Source organism: Camelus ferus, chromosome 1 (genome assembly GCF_009834535.1).
Source record: "Camelus ferus isolate YT-003-E chromosome 1, BCGSAC_Cfer_1.0, whole genome shotgun sequence".
NCBI classification, from domain to species: Eukaryota; Metazoa; Chordata; class Mammalia; order Artiodactyla; family Camelidae; genus Camelus; species Camelus ferus.
The window spans coordinates 71,278,246-71,296,980 of NC_045696.1; the positions used below are offsets into that span (position 1 = coordinate 71,278,246).

Below are 18,735 nucleotides of genomic sequence, written 5' to 3' on the forward strand. Positions count from 1 at the left end.
TGGCATACCAAATTTTCTTTTTCTGATGCTGTAATGTCAAAAGATGTTAATGAAACTCTCCTAACTCTTGAACTTAGTTATCTTGGAAAGGCAAAAGAACTAGAACAGTTAAGCCAATTTTGCAAATGAAGAATAAAGGTGGAGATACACTGTGGTGTTTTAAGACTTACTGCGTATCTATAGTAATCAAGTTAATGATACCTTTGAAGAGACAGACAAATAGGTCAACGGAATAGAGTTCAGGAATTGACCCACACAAGTATGGTCAATTCATTTTTATATAAGTGCAAAAGCAATTTGATGGAGAGATGATAGTCTTCAACAGATGGTGTTGGAACAATTGATATCTACAGGCAAAAAAGTAAGCCTTTGCCTAAATCTCACACCTTTTACAAAAATTAACTCAAGGGGGATCATAGATTAAATGTAAAACTGAAACATTTAGAAGAAAATATAGAAAATATGACCTAGGGTTAGACCTAAGAGTTCTTAGGCATAACACTAAATGTTCAGCTGTTAAAGACAAAAAAAATCAATAAATTAAACTTGATCAAAATTTAAAACCTTTGCTCCATGAATGACTCTATTAAGAGAGAAAATACTTTCAAATCACTTGACAAAGGGCTTGAATCCATAATAGATAAAGAACTCTCTAAAATCAACACTAAGAAAACAACCCACTTAGAAAATGGGCAAAAGACTTAAACGACACTTCACCCAAAGGATAGAAATGAGCACAGGAAAAATGTAAAATATCATTAAGCATTAGGGTAATGCAGATTAAAATCATGCTGAAATACTAAGCCACACCTATCAAGTGGCTAATATGAAAAATAATGACGCTACCAGGTGATGAGGAGCACGTGGAGAAACTGGATCTCTTATACATTGCTAGTGGGAAAGTGAAATGATTCTGTGACAGAGTAATTTCAATGACAACTAATGTTTGAATTGTGAGTAATGTCAGGCTGCTTTATATACTTCTCATGCAACAAAAAAGTTAAAATAAAGAGTGAGATCTCCATTACCATACAGATTTGCAGTTGGTATATTTTCTGAGGTTAAATTACAGTTCCAGCAGAGTGTTTCAGAACCTCAATGAAGTACAATGGAAACTTCCATATTTCAAGACCCATTCATTTTATTTTATTTTATTTTTTATTTTTAAAAATTGAGATATAGTTGATTTACAGTATTATATTAGTTTCAGGTGTACAACATAGTGATTCAAAATTTTTATAGCTTATACTCCATTTATTATTTATTATAAAATATTGGCTATGTTCACTGTGCTGTACAATATATCCTTGTAGCTTGTTTATTTTATATATAGTAGTTTGTACCTCTTAATTCCCTACCTGTATCTTGCCCCTCCCCCATTCTCCCCACTTTAACCACCAGTTTGTTCTCTATGAGTCTCTTTCTTTTTGTTATATTCACTAGTGTGTTTTATTTTTTAGATTTCACATGTAAGTGATAGCATACAGTAGTTGTTTTTCTCTGACAGATTTCACTAAGTATCTGTCTAGGTCCATCCATGTTATTGCAAATGGCAAAATTTTCTTTTTCTATGGCTGAGTAGTATTCCAGTGTGTGTATATATATATCCCATCTTCTTTATCCAGTCATCTGTTGATGAATACTTAGGTTACTTCCATATCTTAGCTATTGTAAATAATATTTCTATGAACATTGAGGTTGTGTGTATCTTTTTGAATTACTGTTTTCATTTTCTTCAGATATATACCCAGGAGTGGATTTCCTGGATCATATGGTACTTCTATTTGTAGTTTTTTGTTTTTTTTAATGGAGGTACTAGGAATTGAACTCAGGACCTCTGCATGCTAAACATGCACTCTACCACTGAGCTATATCCCGCACCCCCTATTTTTAGTATTTTGAAGAACTTCCATATTGTTTTCCACGGTGGCTCCAGTATAGATTTCCACCAAAAGTGTACAAGGGTTGGTTCCCTTTCCTCCACAACCTTGCCAACATTTGCTATGTGTGGTCTTTTCGGTGATAACCATTCTGACAGGTGTGAGGTGATATCTTATGGTTTTGGTTTGCATTTCCTTGATGATTGGCAATGTTGAGCATCTGTATGTCTTCTTTGGAAAAATATCTATTCAGGTCATCTGCCCATTTTTTAATTGGGTTGTTTGTTTTTTTGATATTGAGTTGTATGTGCTGTTAATATATTTTGGATATTAAGCCCTCATCAGTCATAATAGTTGCAAATATTTTCTCCCATTCAGTAGGTTGTCTTTTTGTTTTGTTGATGGTTTCCTTTGCTAGGCAAAAGATTTTAAGTTTAATTAGGTCCCATTTATTTACTTTTGGTTTTGTTTCCTTTGCCTTAGGAGTTTTATGGTTTCCCTTCTTACACTTAGGTCTTTAATCCATTTTGAGTTTATTTTTATATATGGTGTGAGAAAATGTTATAATTTCATTCTTTTACACGTAGCTGTCCAGTTTTCCCAGCACCACTTATTGAAGAAACTGTCTTTTCTTCATTGTATATTCTTGCCTCCTTTGTGGTAGAATAAGTTAAAAGATCCATTCATTTTAGAAATACATACTGATGATAGTTGTACAACATTGTAAATATAAGTAATGCCCTCAATGGTACACTTAAAAATGGTGAAAATGCCAATTTTTATGTTATGTGTGTTTTGCCACGATAAAAAAAAATCCATTTGAGTGTGTCATTCAGTAGCTGGCTCCTAACTTTCTTTTTTGTTGTTGTTAGGTTTTTTTTTTTTTAAATGGGAGTTAGTGGGGATTGAACCCAAGACCTTGTGCATGCTAAGCATGCACTCTACCACTGAGATATACCCCCAACCCAACTAACTTTTAATTAGAAGTGACTAATCTGCAATGTAATGACATAATAAGGACAAGTGTCAAGAGAAAATCTAATAGACTTCTGTGATGCCTTCCAAGAGATAAGTACACTCAACTAATATCATATACTTGTAGATTGATTTTCAGTATTTGGCAGTACCTATCTGTGTGAAAAGATTTTTCAAAGATGAAATTATAAAATCTCATTACAAAGTCAGCATTAACTGATGAAGATTTGTAATCAATTTAGATGAAAGGGAAAACTAGTTTAAATCCCAGTTTAAAAAGTAAAGTGTTATTCCCCTATGAAAGAGCTTCATTTTTCTCATTAGTAGACCTGTATCACAAAAATATTGTGCTGAATTGTTATTATTGTATTTTGAATTTGCCAGTAAAATTTTGTAGAAATTTATTTTCTTTGGTAACATAAGTACCTACATAATATCCTCTATTTTGTCTCTTAGCCCCACAAAGCCTAAAATATTTACTATCTGGACCTTTACAGAAAATTTTGCCAACCCTTACCTTAGAGGATTGATGTTTCACTGTTTCTTCTTTTCTAATTTATGCTTTGAAAACCACAATTTCTCTCTGTGCTCCACTTTGACTGCATTCCACAAATTTTGATGTGTTATAATTTCTTGCCATTTACCTCAGAATATATATGCTAATTTCTATTTGATGTCTTCTTTAACTTGTATTATTTATAAGTGTGCTGCAATTTCTAGATATTTGAAGATTTTCATGTTATCTTTGTTACTGACTTCTAATTGAATTCCAGGTGGTCAGAGTTCATACACTGTGATGTCAGTCTTTTGAAATTTGCTGAGGTTTGCTTTATGGCCCAGCATATAGTTCATTTTGGCAGCTATCCAGTGTGCACTTGAAATGGTATTATTTTAATTTTTTCTCTTCTTCTAAAGCTTTAGACATCCATATAAGGCTGGTCCTTGTCAGCTTCTCTACCTACTTTGTGTGTATTCCCAGTTTCTACTTCCTTCTAGTGATATGCTTATGTTTTTTTAATGTGTCTTTCTCCTTTCTCAACCCAGTGGTTTTCTTGTCTTATAGGCAGCTTAAAGGTTATAGGCAGCTTAAAGGTTAAATAAATAAATAAAACAGAATGAAACAAAAAAATCTTTTGTTGTGTACTTGAATCTTAGTAGTCTTAAGTTTATTTTTAGGTGCCATAGTCCCCAGCTACTTAAATAAGTGTTCATCTTATACCTAAGGACTTTATATAAGAATTCATTCTTGTTGGAGAGGGTGTGGAGAAAAAGGAACCTTCCTACACTGTTGATGGGAATGTAAATTGGTGCAGCCACTAAGAACAGTATGTAGGTTCCTTAAAAAACTAAAAATAGAGCTACCATGTGATCCAGCAATCTGACTCTTGGGCATATATCCAGAAAGGACAAAAATTCTAATTCAAAAAGATACATGCACCACAATGTTGATAGCAGCACTATTTACAATAGCCAAGACATGGAAGCAACCCAAGTGTCCATCAGTAGATGAATGGATAAAGAAAATGTTGTGTGTGTATATGTACATATATATAATGGAAACTACTCAGCCATAAAAAAGAATGAAATAATGCCATTTGCAGTAACATGGATGGACCCAGAGATTATTATATTAAATAAAGTAAGTCAGACAGAGAAAGACAAATGTCATATGATATCACTTATATGTGGAATCTTAAAAAAAAATAATACAAGTGAACTTATTTACAAACCAGAAACAGACTCATTGACTTAGAAAACAAGCTATGGTTACCAAAGGGGAAAGGGTTGGGGGAAGGGATAAATTAAGACTTTGGGATTAACATATACACACTACTATAAAATAGATAAACAACAAGGGCCTACTGTATAGCACAAGGAACTATATTTAGTATCTTGTAATAACCTGTAATGGAAAAGAATCTGAAAAAGAATATATATATATATATGTATAACTGAATCACTTTGCTGTACACCTGAAACTAACACAACATTGTAAATCAACTATACTGCAATAAAAATAAATTTAAAAAAGAAGAGTTTATTCTTTTCTTGGTGTTGATGCCTTTGTCATGCTGTGTTATTCTTTTGAAACCTTGCCTTTTGACAAAAGGGAAAAAATGTGCTTCCCAGTTGCTGTGTACTCTCCTGATACTGACCTTATCCTGAAGATACGTAACTATGCTGTGACAGAAAGCTATTGTATTTGAGGAGAGAGCTACCTGGGCATGCAGGTGACCCCCAGGCGCGAATTCTGCCCCTTCATTTCCACCAATATCTGAGTTCCCTTTGTTCTGTGTGGAAAAGAGGTGGCGCATCAAAATTGAGGCTCTGCTTTGTTTGAGGCACAGTGTGTTAGGTGCTGCACCACGTAACTTTTTCTTGATTTGGGGATCTATTCTTTCTTGCTAGTTTGCAATAATTGCTTGAAATATTTGTGATAATGTGAGAAAAGGATAAGGTCCTTATAATCCTTACTTAAGGAAAAGAATGATTCTGCTTCTGCAACTGCAAAAGTAACTTTCAGTTACTTTTAGAGTAAATGGGGATAGATGTGTCCAGGTTCTTGGCCACCCTCTTCTGCCACAGTCAGATTTTGAATTACATGCATTTTTGTTAATATGATTAATTGGTATTTACAAGCTTTACAGTAAATATGTGTAACTTTATATTTCCATTCATGGGAACCTCTACTTCATGCTGCGGAAATCTGGGTACTTTCAATTAAAAAATAAATAAATAAAGTGAAAAGGAAAAAAAAAAACACATTGTAACTGACTATACTTCAATTAAAAAAAATAAAGTGAAAGAAAAAAATCTGGGTACTGGAGCTCATCAGCTGTGCAGCCAGAGTGAGGGAGGGCCCCTGGTCTGCCTTCTCTGTTTCTGATAAGACAGAGAGGAGGCGTGTGTACATCCTGGCTTTTTTTGCATCACCAGGCTGTTTAACTGGGGGTGATTGTGAAATTTTTATCATAGAAAATGGGCAATAGAATTTGCAGTTAGTAGTGAAGTAATTGACTCTCAGTCCATATTGGGAAATGAAAAATAGAACATTTTGGTGACAAAAATACAAATTTTAGGACATAAAACACAAGTGAATCCTAATAGAAACTGGACTTCAGTTAATGATAACATGTCAGCATTGGATTGGCAATTGTGTCTAACATACCATGCTCATGTAAAATGTTAATAATGGAGGAAACAGATGAGGAAGGGGGGGGGAGGCGAGGAGGTGTATGGGAACCCTTTGTGCTTTCTGCTCAATTTTTCTGAACCTGAAAGTGCTCCAAAAAATAAAATCTATTAGTTTAGAAGTTTTAAGTATCTGATTTAATGTTCCTTAGCAAGACCGTATCATACAAGTTAGTGTTTAACCTCCTGATCATGGGATTTCTTGGGTAAGATGAATCTGGTTTGCATTCTGAGCTGTTGTGTCAGATAGATTTGCTTCTCTCTGTTTTCCCAATGTTCATCACCTGTGCTTTTGCCTTCTCTCACTATCTGTTGGAACAGCTGGATTGCCAAGATGCCTTGGAAACAGCAGCCCGAGCTGAGGGCCTTTCCCTGGATGCCTCCATGCATTCTCAGCTCAGAATCCTGGATGAAGAACATCCCAAGGGAAAGTACCATCACAGCTTAAGTGCTCTGAAGCCCATCCGGACCACTTCCAAGTAAGAGGCTCTGCAGGTTCATGACTTGTCTGTGAAGCTCCAAAAATATTTTTGAAAATTCAGGCTTAGATTGGACCATTTGGGAAAAACTGTGTTTAGTCAGGTGCTCTGTGTACTAGGCAGTGTGTGATAAATGTTGGCTAGCCTCTCGCGTGTGTTGACAATCTTGTGTTTGGGTTTTCTCCCCTCAGACACCAGCACCCAGTGGACAACGCTGGGCTCTTCTCCTGTATGACTTTTTCTTGGCTTTCTCCTCTGGCTCGCATAGCCCACAGGAAGGGGGAGCTCTCAATGGAGGATGTGTGGTCTTTGTCCAAGTACGAGTCTTCGGAGGTGAACTGCAGAAGGTAGGTGTCTCTGTTCCACCCTCGTCTGGATGCATAGGGCCTGAGCGAGGGTGTGGGTTCAGCAGTGTAAGGTCCAGAGCTCTGTGCCCTTTTAGGATCTGAGCTATCCTAGGGAGGGAGGGGAGCCTGGGGGTAGCTTTCTCTTTACTCTTCTGCTTTATCTCGTATTTCACCTTTAATCCTGTTTTAACCATGGGCTTTCTCTCTCTCTCTCAGCCCCACTTCTCTTCCTGAGTCTGCAGGGAGATTATGTTGCTGCCTTGTGACAGAATACATTTTTGTGGTAGCTGATTGTCATGGTTAAAATCTAGTTTACAACTTTACTTTTTACCGCAGAATCCTTCAGAAAGGGATGGGGACCCTTGAGAAAGGAATTTCTTATCCACACACAAATTCTGTTCAGGGATAATTTTTCTGGGTGGAAGGAAAGACTTTCATTCTCATCAATTTCTGAATCCTGAGAGGCTCTCTATACCGGGTAAATATGTAGTTACCCAGGAAGTGTCTTTTTTCCCCCCAGAAGGTGAAGACTATGTACATACTTTTAGAGGAGAGACTGGTGTTGAGTGGCAAAAAGTGATGGCAGGAGGGAAGCTGGGGGAGGGGTGTGTGTGTGTGTGTGTGTGTGTGCTGTGCTGTGCGTGCGTGCCTTTTCCCTGGGGAGATGTGTAACGGAGGACATGTGCCTTTGTTAAGACTAGAGAGATTGTGGCAAGAAGAGCTAAATGAAGTTGGGCCAGACGCTGCTTCCCTCCGGAGGGTTGTGTGGACCTTCTGCCGCACCAGGGTCATCCTCTCCATCGTGTGCCTGATGATCACGCAGCTGGCTGGCTTCAGTGGACCAGTAAGTCCTAACCATCCTTTCTGACAGCCTCCAGAGGCCCGGCCATGGCCAGCGCTAACATTCTCGTTCTGTTGCAGGGGTTGCGCTCACCTCTGGGCTAGTTAGCAGCCTTAGCGATGCCTCCAGGTCTGTTGAAAGGGAACAGTTGGTTTTGGGGTGAATGGTGGTTTGTCAGAAGCCGGAAGGATGAGGGGGCCGTGTTGCCAGAGAAGAAGCAGAACTGGCTTGTGGTCCTGGGGTGGGGGCGAACCTGAATGATTCCGGCTCTGCACAGGACTGCGCTGCTTTGCCGCGCATTGACCTGAAATGACACTCCTGGTTCAGGAAGACGCGACTGCGGTGCTGTGAGCAGGCGAAAGCAATGCTGTGTGGATAGGCTGTCGAGTTGGTGCCCATGACGTGCTGAATGCCTGGGGGCGGAGTTGTCACGTGTTTGACGGTTCTGTGGCAAATGAGCCCTTGAGAAACCAGAGGACTGTTGACATTTTTAGAGCCTAACTGGGAGTTTGTTTTAAGTTTTGGTTTATAGTGTAAACCGTGTGGCAGGTGTTGGGGTGGCAGCCATGGTTCTTCCTAGCGTTGGCGAAGCAGAGTAGGGGAGAAGAGTGATGTTCACATTGTTTTCTGGACCACTATTTCTTACACCTGCTGTGCTGCCTTACACGTGAGACTTTGTTTAAATCTATTCTCTACATATTTGCCTTGAGGCATCGGAGCAGTAGTTCTCCTTATACTGTGCATTTTCCGTGTGTGGGTAAGCTGGAGGTTCATGGTTTTGGTAAGTATGTGCCTAAGATGCATGGTGATTAGGTAAAACTAATTTGCAGTTTTTCTGTTTTTTTTTGTTTGTTTGTTTATTTATTTTTGTTTTTGTTTTTAATGTTTGATGCCTTTTAAAAGTTTTGATCTCTTTTCTGAAGCAGTGAACACTACTTTTCTGGTATTGGGTTTCTTATTAATTGACCAACTAACACACTTTAATAATAAGTTTTAAGTAAGAGGGACCATGTAACTGAATATCATGTTACTGACCAAAATGGCAAACATTTTCATAGGACCAGCTTCCCCCAAGAAGAGCTTCTGTCATTGTTTCACTACAGGGCTGGTGGCTGCTCTGATCTTTCAAGGAATTCTTTCAGCTGGGTAGCAAGGTATACAGGCTTTCTTTACTCCATTTGGCCAGTGCCAGAATTTCATTGGCTTCTCCCACTGCCCCCTCCCCCCAATTCCATAGATTGTTGGGATTTTCAGTTTTACTTGGGAAAAAAATTTACCTATGCTTGTTCAGCTTGGGGGCCTTACAGTCACTCCCTTGAGCATCTGCATATTCCTTAATCTCTTTTAAGGCACAGAGCACTGGAAAACTAATCTCTAGTAAACTCTTCTAGATGCCAGGGAAAGCTGAGAGCCTTCCTTTAATAGGAAAACAGCAGCATGCTTTTCCTTCTCTCCACCCTCTTGGGGAAGAGCACCTTAAGGACTGTGTTATTTCATGAGATTTTTTCCTAGAACAATTGAGAAGGCGGTCGTCTCATCCACAGTCTCTCTAGCTGATATAAAAAGATTTCAGATTGTGAGCAATGCAAACTCCTTTTTTTGGAGCTCCAATTCTAACAGATTTCTTTTTAATTGGAAATTGAAGAATCAGGCCGGTTTTGAGATTAGTACTAATGATGAGCACACCTTCCATCTGTGGATTGAAATCCCCTCGAGGAACATCCATCTTAGATTTTTGCATATTTGCTAACATGGCAGGGCTTTCAAACTGGCTTAGTCTGTTCTTACAGAAGTCTACGTAAGAGCTGACTTCCTAAATATCATAGTTTTTTAATCTTCTCTCAGGCCTCACTGAACCTTGGTAGCCATATGCAGAGCAAATGAAACACAATCAAGTGACTGTGTTTTGTTTTGTTTTTTAACTGCTGGCCAGCTGAGACTGGACCTTTATGATCAAGATGATCTAAGGTTTCAGCGATGCCAGCAAACCAGCACTCTGTGCACGGTGTCCCAGGGTCACCGTAGTGTTAATGGAGGGCCAGAATCTATAAGGGTATGGTTCTGACCTATGACAAGTGGCCAAATTGCTAAACTTGCAGAGATGACTTGTGGCCTTGGATTAAAACAGTTTTAAAAAAACCAGGCCTGACTTATGATCTGTGTGTAAAGAATTAGCATCCGCCCTGTAGATCTGCAAGAGAAGACTTCCTCCTGCAGTGCTATCTCTCGGTGAATGCTAACTCTGCTCAAGGTCCTTTTGGGGAAAGGACAGTGAAAAGCCTCTAGAGAGGTAAGTTTCCCACCCTTCCAACCTCTCTCCAGCTGCAGCTTGCTTGGTGCTGTCAGGATCTGGATTTGGGGGGAGTGTCTCTGTAGTGGAACTAGTGACAGAAGCTGTTCTTTAGAATTTTCAGGATGGCTGTATTCTGCGGTCAGAATGAGAGAGTCAAGCTGGGCAGAATCTCTCGCCAAGAGTTCAGGTAAGGTAATGTTTATTCACTGGGAATGCTTTCCACAGCCAGACAGCTATGCTGACAGTCTCAAGTTTTCTCACAGTTTGTTTAAATTTAAATGATAAATTTATAACCCTTTAAAACTAAATTTTGGTTGGATTTTTCATGCGAGCCTTTTTTTTCTTTATTCCATACAAAATAGTTTGAAATGTAATTGTTTTTTAAAAAAACTCTGTGCTGAAAGTTCTTTAATCTGCTGTTTCCTCTTTTCCCTCCCCTTTGAAAGTTTTGCATAGTGTTAAGCGTTCATTTTGTCTTTTACCTTCCCCCTGCTCCTCCCCTCTGGGAGGTACTAATGCTATTACCTGGTGCTGAAAAATGGCACAGTCAATAAAGGTATGGGAAGGAAGGAACCCCAAACTGCAACCTGCTGTCCTTCCACGCCTTCCTTTGGAGACTGCTCCGTCAGTGCCAAGGTGTGTGAGAAAATGCTTTACCGCACCGCCATCTTACTGAGTTGCTTCACGTGAGGAAAATGGGGCTTTGACCCTGCCATTCAGTGACTCAGTTCCACATTTTGGATTGAATACTGGAAAAGAAGCCAATCTTCTTGCTAGTAAACCAACAACCCAGCTGTATGCAGTGGTGACCCAAACAGTGGATATAAAATCAAAAATCTGAGGGAGGGGAGAGATGGGATACAATAATTCTTGGAAACTGAAATCTCCTATTTATTTGATCAGGTTATTTACTGAGACTTGACATAAATCTGATTGGTGGGGATCGCTTAGAATCTAGTCGACATCTGGTATTAATTTCCTCTCAGGAAAAACAAGAAATACCGATTCATGCAGAGAGAGTCTGGGTTCTGGAATTCAGCATTAGCTGCTTCAGGACAATTGCATCTGGCCTCCATTTTTGTCTGTCATTCAAGTGCTGTCTCCTGGCAACAGTACCTTTTGCTATAAGGATCGGGTAGACGGGTGGATGGGCTTCTCGTTAATTTTATTTTCTTCCTTCGGGGAAGGGGATTGGTTTGGCTTTCTTTTGTTGTGGTTTGTTTTGTTTCATTTTTGGCAAGATCAACTTTAGCTGCAAGGACTCGAAAAGACTCTGAAGGACGCCGCCCATCTTTCCTTGAGGCCTAGATTTTTGTATTCCGTCCTGAGCAGAGGTCACACTCCTCACAGCCTAGTGAACCAGTATCGCCAGTGATTTTAAGCAGAGTCACCTCTTTGGGGAGTTTTTAGTTTTGTTTTGTTTTTTAATTCTCTTTCCTTAGCAGCAAGGTCTTTATTCCTGGAGAATCTCCTCTATTGCAGACTCGCTGCAACTTCAGGAGCCATACCCGATTAAGTGCTGTCCGCTTGATGTGCTACTCCGGACTCCGGAAACAGATCTTGGTTCTATTCTGTATCTCCACTGTGTGTGGCTAAAACAACAGTCAAGGCCAGACGACCTGTTAGCTGGCTTGCCCTGTATAACTCCACTCTGTATGTTCCCATGTATGTTACCACAATGCTCCTCCTACTGTACAGTGTCTGTGAGATGCTCTTTGAAGATGGTACTTTTTTTTTCATTTTCAATAAAAGTACATTACCTCCCACTTCCTGGTATTTAATCCTGTTGCTGAATGTGCCTTGTGTGAGTGTGTGCTCCGGCGTTGCAGGACCTCAGAGCTGGAGGTGGCACTCGGTGGTTCTTGGGGGCTGGCTGCCTTCCCTCACTGCAGGTGGTGTTAGACATGTGCTACCTGAGGTAACATGTTTTTGTTTTTGGGAGGGAGCGGGGAATGGGGGAGGGCCCACGGGAGGGTCTCTGGATTTGGATAGTCTGCTTTGTTTGCTCTCTTCTGTACTATTAAACTGCTGATGTTTATTTTCAGGAATGTTTTGCAAATGCACTTCTCACTCTTCCCCAGTCCAACTGTAGGTACACTGTTCCTTTTTATCAAATAAGCACGTTTGAAACGATCCAAAAAAAAAAAAAAAGGTCTTAATTTCATGTAAAGAAATGTACCATTGTGTGAAGATACTGGAGTAAGGTCAAATATATACTTTTTAATGACCGTGTGTTGAGAATGAATTTCAGCTCATGGACAGGTTTATGTTACATTAGAAAGAGTCACGATTTTGATGGTGTCCTGAAGGAAGAAAGTTTCAAATTAGACCTACCTCCTGCAAAATGCCCTGTGTAAGTTGTGGCAGGTGGGCTGACAGCAATATTTGGTCCTCCAGGGAGGTGTTTCTCTGCTTAGTCACTGTCAAACACAAAGAGCTGCCTCCTCTTTCTAACTTAACATAAAACTGTGGTGTGGTGTGTGGGTGCCGTGGAGATGCTGACAATGGTGTGTGTTTCTCCCTGTAGGCCTTCGTGGTGAAACACCTCCTGGAGTACACCCAGGACACAGAGTCTAACCTCAAGTACAGCTTGCTGTTAGTCCTGGGCCTCCTGCTGACAGAAATCGTGCGTTCTTGGTCACTTGCACTGACTTGGGCATTGAATTACCGAACTGGTGTCCGCTTACGGGGGGCCATCCTAACCATGGCGTTTAAGAAGATCCTTAAGTTAAAGAACATTAAAGAGAAGTCCGTGGGTGAGGTGAGTGAGGGGTGTTTGCTGCAGGGCAGTGAGAAAGCTCCCCGCTCGGGCTCTTTCTTTCCATTAGGTCCCTGCTGTGTCCATCCCCTTACTCCTGGGACCGGCCTGCTCACTGCTCTTTGTGTCTCGTAGCTCATCAACCTGTGCTCCAACGATGGGCAGAGGATGTTCGAGGCAGCCGCCGTTGGCAGCTTGTTGGCTGGAGGACCTGTTATTGCCATCTTAGGCATGATTTATAATGTCATTATTCTGGGACCAACCGGCTTCCTGGGATCAGCTGTTTTTATCCTCTTCTATCCTGCAATGGTGAGTAAGCCTCCTTACCATATTTTGGCAGCTTCTCCTTAGATGAGTTATTTCTCTTGGGCTATATATAGTAGGCACCACTGAGGTATCACGTTTTTGATTGGAAATTTCCTCTAAGCAGTTAGCTGGTTTGGAAATGTCTACAATGAGCTAGACAGTGTTCAATCTATCAGGCAGAGTTTTGACTTCAGAGGAAGTAAGGTGTCACTTGAATAAGGCAGTAGCTCCTGAATGAGATTAAAAAAGAGGAAGTGTGAGTGAAAGAGAAGGTCAGCAGGTGAACCCTGCCCCCAGGTAACATAGGAGTGCTTGAGTCTGCTCTGGCAGATGCTGACTGACATGGCTCTCCCGCTTCCCTTTGGTAGGAACAGATATCTATGGTAACTCTGATGACAAATACTTACTTGTCTTAAGTTTCTTACAAAGGGATAAGAGTTAAACACTATTTGACTATCATTTAACAGACCACTTTGATTAAAAGTCAGTGCAGCGACACTCACTTTATGCAATGCTCACTTTATTTACAATAATCTTAAGTGGATTTATTTCCCCAAAAGACTAGACAGTTCTTAAATCTGAATAAACTCTGATTTGGCATGAAATCACTTTTCCTTTCAGATGTTTGTATCACGGATCACTGCATATTTTAGGAGAAAATGTGTGACCATCACAGATGACCGTGTCCAGAAGATGAATGAAGTCCTCACCTACATTAAATTTATTAAAATGTATGCCTGGGTCAAAGCGTTCTCTCAGAGTGTACAAAGTGAGTTTAAAGACTTTGTATGTCTATATGGTAGAAGGACTTTGGCTTCTTTGCTTCCTGAACACATTAGCTACTGGGAATGCTGATGTTACAGGATCATTATATCTTGCATTCTTGTAGTACCTTATGAACTTTACATCAATAGGGGTCTTAGAGACTGGAACCCATAACCTCATCTCACAAATGAGGAAATTGAGACCTGAGAAAATTGTGATTTTTTTTGCCAAGATAATATAGCTGGTTATGAGTAATTCACTCAGTTTCAAAGCCCCCATCTATACTTTAATCCAGCCTGTAATTTTCTGGTCTGGCCATGAGGACATCACAGAAAACATGATCAAGTGGGTGCTGAGAGCTCCACTTCTGCGTCCTCTACTCTGTGGGTTCATGTCCACTACAGGTAGGTAGGGGTGAGATCCTGGGGGGATGAGTGCTGGGAGAAGCACTGGATGGGGTGTCAGGACAGCTGGACTGTGGGCCTGCCTCTGCCACTCAATCACAGAGGTTTTTGAATTTTTTTTCACTCAAATAATTGATTCGTGTTGAGTCACAAGGCTCTCAGTGCCTGGCCCTATCCTGACCCATAAATTCAGTGCAGACTTAAACATGTATGTGAAAGCCGCAAAGCTTGGAGGAATAATTAGCACAGGCTGGGCATTCAAAAGGATCTCAACAAAAGTTGAAATCTTGGGCTTTAAAAAAGGTGAAACTAAAGAAGAATATATTTAAGGCATTTTAGAGTTTAAACAAGAAGACGTAATTACATTTAAGCTTAATTTAAATATAAAAGATATGGTGGTTTGAGATTTGCAGATACTAGCTAATATATGTAAAATAGATAACAAATTCATACTGTATAGCACAGGGAAGGATATTCAGTATCTTGTAGTAACTTATGGTGAAAAAGAGTGTGAAAACGAATATATGTATGTTCATGTAAAAAAATTAAAAATAAATAAATAAAAGATATGGGCTGTTAGTGGACCATAACCTCATAGTGAACTAACCTGAGTATGTTCCAATTAAAAAGTTGGTGCAATTTTTTGTTGAATAGAAATGCAGCGTTCAGATCAAGGAAGCTGTTTTATTTTCACTGCTTGGTTTGTTGAGTAAACCTTCAGGAACATTGTGTCCAGTTCATAAACTTTCATTATGAGCAGTCATCCAGAGGGCGGTGACCACTCAGAAGTGTCCAGCATGGATTAGGCTCCTTCATTAAGTAGTGAGTGTGTTGCCAATAGATTGGAACAATTGGGTGCTATCAGGACATCTGCCAACCATGTTGTTGGCAGGGTCACACTGATGGTCCATTCTGACCCTCATTTTCTAATTTTCTCGGTTTTATAGTCTTCTTTCTGAGATTCTGCTCGTTCTTCGGCCCCTGATTTTACCTCTGTATATTTGCTTGAAGAGAGCATTCTTGCTCACTATAGACTTGGGCAAGGTATATGATAAATGTTAAAGCAATGAGTTGGACTTTTTAAAAGTTTGACTTAAGAGCTGGCTCTAAAGATAGTTCCCAGGGCTTGGGGCAGTGGCACCTTTAAGGTCAGTGCACAGCCTCTCAGAAGAATTGCTTTTATGTTTGAAAATACCTCTCCACTTTGTTGTACTTCCTACTCCATGGTTACTCTGTTAATAAGGCTGTTGGTTTTGCAAATGTTTAAGAAAAATCATTCTGCTTACAAAAGTTGTTTTTTACTCATCTTCTTCCTGCCATCCTTACTGCTTTGGGTGTGAAAGCCTCTATCCTAGCACCAGCACACTAGTAAATCTTAATCCCTTTTTATTTCTCCATGACTGTTGTATAGTCTTTCCTCTAAGTATGTAAGCAAGAAATAAACAACAACCAGGTAAACAAACAAAACTGACAATGGCAGATATAATTAATGTGTTCTGTCCTTCTAAACATAAGAAATTTGCAGAAAAGAATCAGGCTAAGGCAGAAGATGATCATTGTACTGATAGGTAGTGACTGTCTTCTATTAGATTCATCCCCATGATTAGATCCATTTCAAACCTCAGGCTTTTGTGATAGTAATTAATAGTCCAATTGACTGAGTTTTTTGCGTCATAAGTGTTACAGGGTTGTTATAAAACCCACCTACTTGGTGGCTGAAGACCTGCCAAGTGTTGTTTGGTGACAGAGGAGCAACATCTCATAATTTCTTTCACTTGCTTCTTATTCTTAGAAATCCGAGAGGAGGAACGTCGGGTGTTGGAGAAAGCCGGGTACTTTCAGAGCATCACTGTCGGTGTGGCTCCCATTGTGATGGTGATCGCCAGCGTGGTGACCTTCTCTGTTCACATGACCCTTGGCTTTGATCTGACAGCAGCACAGGTCAGCGAGCCCTCAGAGCTTGGGGACATGTTAGAAATACCACATATAGAGATGCTCTGGTCCTCTTGTTAGTAGATTTGGATTTTTTCATTCATGCAGTTAATCCGAGAAGTGGAGGAGTGGGGACTTAGCTCCACTGCACAAATAGCGCATGGGTTGTTTTTAGTCAGCCCAACTTTGGATTTAGTTCTGAAAATATAGATCATCGTTTGGCTCAGATTCACTGAGAATTTTAATTGGAAGTCTCATAAAAATATATATCTGAAATATATCTGACTCGTACCAACAGTTGACAGTTAAGTTGCAGCCTCCTTAAAGCTGAAAGGAGGTTGATGGCATCTTGTTCTTTTAGTTGCATAGCCTCATCAGGCTCAGTTTCTTCTCTTTTCCTATTTTCAGGCTTTCACAGTGGTGACTGTCTTCAATTCCATGACTTTTGCTTTGAAAGTTACCCCGTTCTCAGTAAAGTCCCTCTCAGAGGCATCAGTTGCTGTCGACAGATTTAAGGTAAGTGCTTCCTTTCCCTGCTCCCTGTCAGGAGCTGTCCTTGGCAAAACTAACTGCTGCCTTTATTCCAATGGGCCACGCCGGCTGGCTGCACTTGGCTTTTTTCATCTTTAGCCTTTTGACAGTTGGTGAGAAAGGAGGCAGCAAAGGAGGCTCAGTTAAGGGACTTTTTCAAAGAAATATTAATTTTTACCTTTTGTAGACAGCCTACCTAGTTCTGGGCTCCCAAAATTACACCGTTCCCCTTCAGAGCTAGTCCCTTCTGCCTGGACCTAACATGACACCTGTTATAATTTACTGGGCCTTTAAGTGATTCAAACCTAGGTGATTGGAATTGTCAAGTGACTGTCAACTTTCTCTCGCCTTGATCTACATCTGCCTCTATCAACACGCTGTTGGTCATAAGCCTTTTTTGATACTTTCTTTTGTCTGTCCTGCGGTTGCCACTCCTGATACAGGGAATGCAGTCAAAAGGGAATAGTCATAAAACTAGATCATACGAGAAGTGCAGTTAAGTACGTATCAGGGTTTTTTTTTCTCTTGTGGGTGGTTAGTTGGTCTTGCCTTGACTGTGTTCTTTGTGCCTTCAGAATAATACAAATACAGGACACTAGAGATAGATATATTTGGGAAGGTGGAGGAAGGTCGATATTTGAAAATGGTTAATACAGTGAGGGAAAAAAAAGGGAACAGCACCTGTGTGTGGCTGGACTTTGCTGACAAAGCCACTGTGTAGCTCCTGCTAGTCCTTCTTGGCTCATGAGAGCAATACAAAAGCAGCGTCGGTGCCTCGAAGGCTGGAGGCACAGGTGTTCAAGGGACTGATATCATCACCTTTGGTGTTCAGGAGAAAACAAATTGGGTTTTCCTCATAAGAAGAATGGAGACTAGCTTCCCAGGGTTTCTTTATATTCTACTTGTTTACAGTTAACTGGGTGAATGTTGTTTGGTCAGGAAAGCTAGTCTTCAAGAATGTACCCCAAGCCCTCTCTCACCCCAGCCCAGCTGCTAGAAGGTCAGGCTCCAGGGCCACGTGAAGAGAAGTGGTCTGATTGGAACCTGAGCTTTTATTTTGGAGAACCCGCCATATCTAGTCTTTGAAAAAGTCAGATGTTTTGACCATAAATTTGTCCCCCTTTTTTGTTTCTCTGTCCTTTTTAGTGAATGGATTTGGTGGCATTTTGGATGAAGGAATAGGAATTTTTGGTATCAATTTGTTCTCCCCTTGTTTCTCGAGAGCTGTCTTCTTTTCATTTACTAGTGAGAACTTGTATTAGCGGGTAGCTTTTCACATTATGGCTCCTTCCTCTACCCAGGAAGTGTCAGAGTTAATAATAGAAGCAAAATCACCCACAGCTCTGTCATATGCCCCAGGAGGGTGAGTCTCCTAGCTTGTTCCTCTTGGCAGTCTCCTCCTCCCCCTCCCCCGCCTCCACTTGTAGGAGGATGATAACTTGTAGAAAGGCAGTGAGAGGTTGCTCACCTTATAACTTTTCTGATAAGATGATCACCAGTGTAGCATTGCTAGATTTAGCTGATAAAAACATAGACACCCAGTTAATAATTGCACGGGACATACTTATACTAAAAGGTTATTCATTGTTTACCTGGAATCAAAATTTAATTAGGCCTCCTGTATTTTATCTGTCAACCCTATGAGTAGTCGCCTTTCAGCTCAACAGATACATTCTGAATTGATTCTTTCAGTGAATTAGAGTAGTGTTTTGATGGTCAGTGTCCTGTGGTAGAGTTGAGGTTTATGGCTTATGTACCTCTAAGATCCTGCTGTCCTGGCAGGTGCAAATCCAAGTAGGTAAAAAGTCAAGTGTCATGAGGCCCTTGTGTGCCTCAGCATGTCCAGGCAGAGAAACCTGAAGCTGAAATCCTCCTGGGAGGAGTGTGGGGACCAGCTGGGCAAACTAGAGGCACTAGCAGAGTTTAATAGACCATGGACCCTAAAAGATCCTTTTGGTGACTCTTTAGGAGAGCAAAATGGTGGGAATTCTGTCAGCACATGGTTTCACTCTGTGAAGAGGGGTCAGAATGT

At 40.3% G+C, this 18,735-nt stretch overlaps 1 protein-coding gene across 8 annotated transcripts in view; it reads left to right on the forward strand.

Annotated features, from left to right (window-relative positions):
- The window catches only part of ABCC5 (ATP binding cassette subfamily C member 5), a 75,491-nt gene that overhangs the window by 17,181 nt on the left and 39,575 nt on the right, over positions 1–18,735 (forward strand). For 3 of the 8 annotated variants that reach the window (XM_032483309.1, XM_032483323.1, XM_032483317.1), the window contains exons 3-10: positions 6,369–6,526; positions 6,718–6,873; positions 7,570–7,717; positions 12,535–12,768; positions 12,901–13,074; positions 13,693–13,840; positions 16,033–16,181; positions 16,581–16,688. In XM_032483309.1, the coding sequence (XP_032339200.1) occupies positions 6,369–6,526; positions 6,718–6,873; positions 7,570–7,717; positions 12,535–12,768; positions 12,901–13,074; positions 13,693–13,840; positions 16,033–16,181; positions 16,581–16,688 (1,275 nt within the window). Of the gene's footprint in view, positions 1–6,368; positions 6,527–6,717; positions 6,874–7,569; positions 7,718–7,750; positions 12,100–12,534; positions 12,769–12,900; positions 13,075–13,692; positions 13,841–16,032; positions 16,182–16,580; positions 16,689–18,735 lie in introns of those variants that run through there. The other 5 variants (XM_032483338.1, XM_032483331.1, XM_032483348.1 and 2 more) reach the window with 5 other exon arrangements.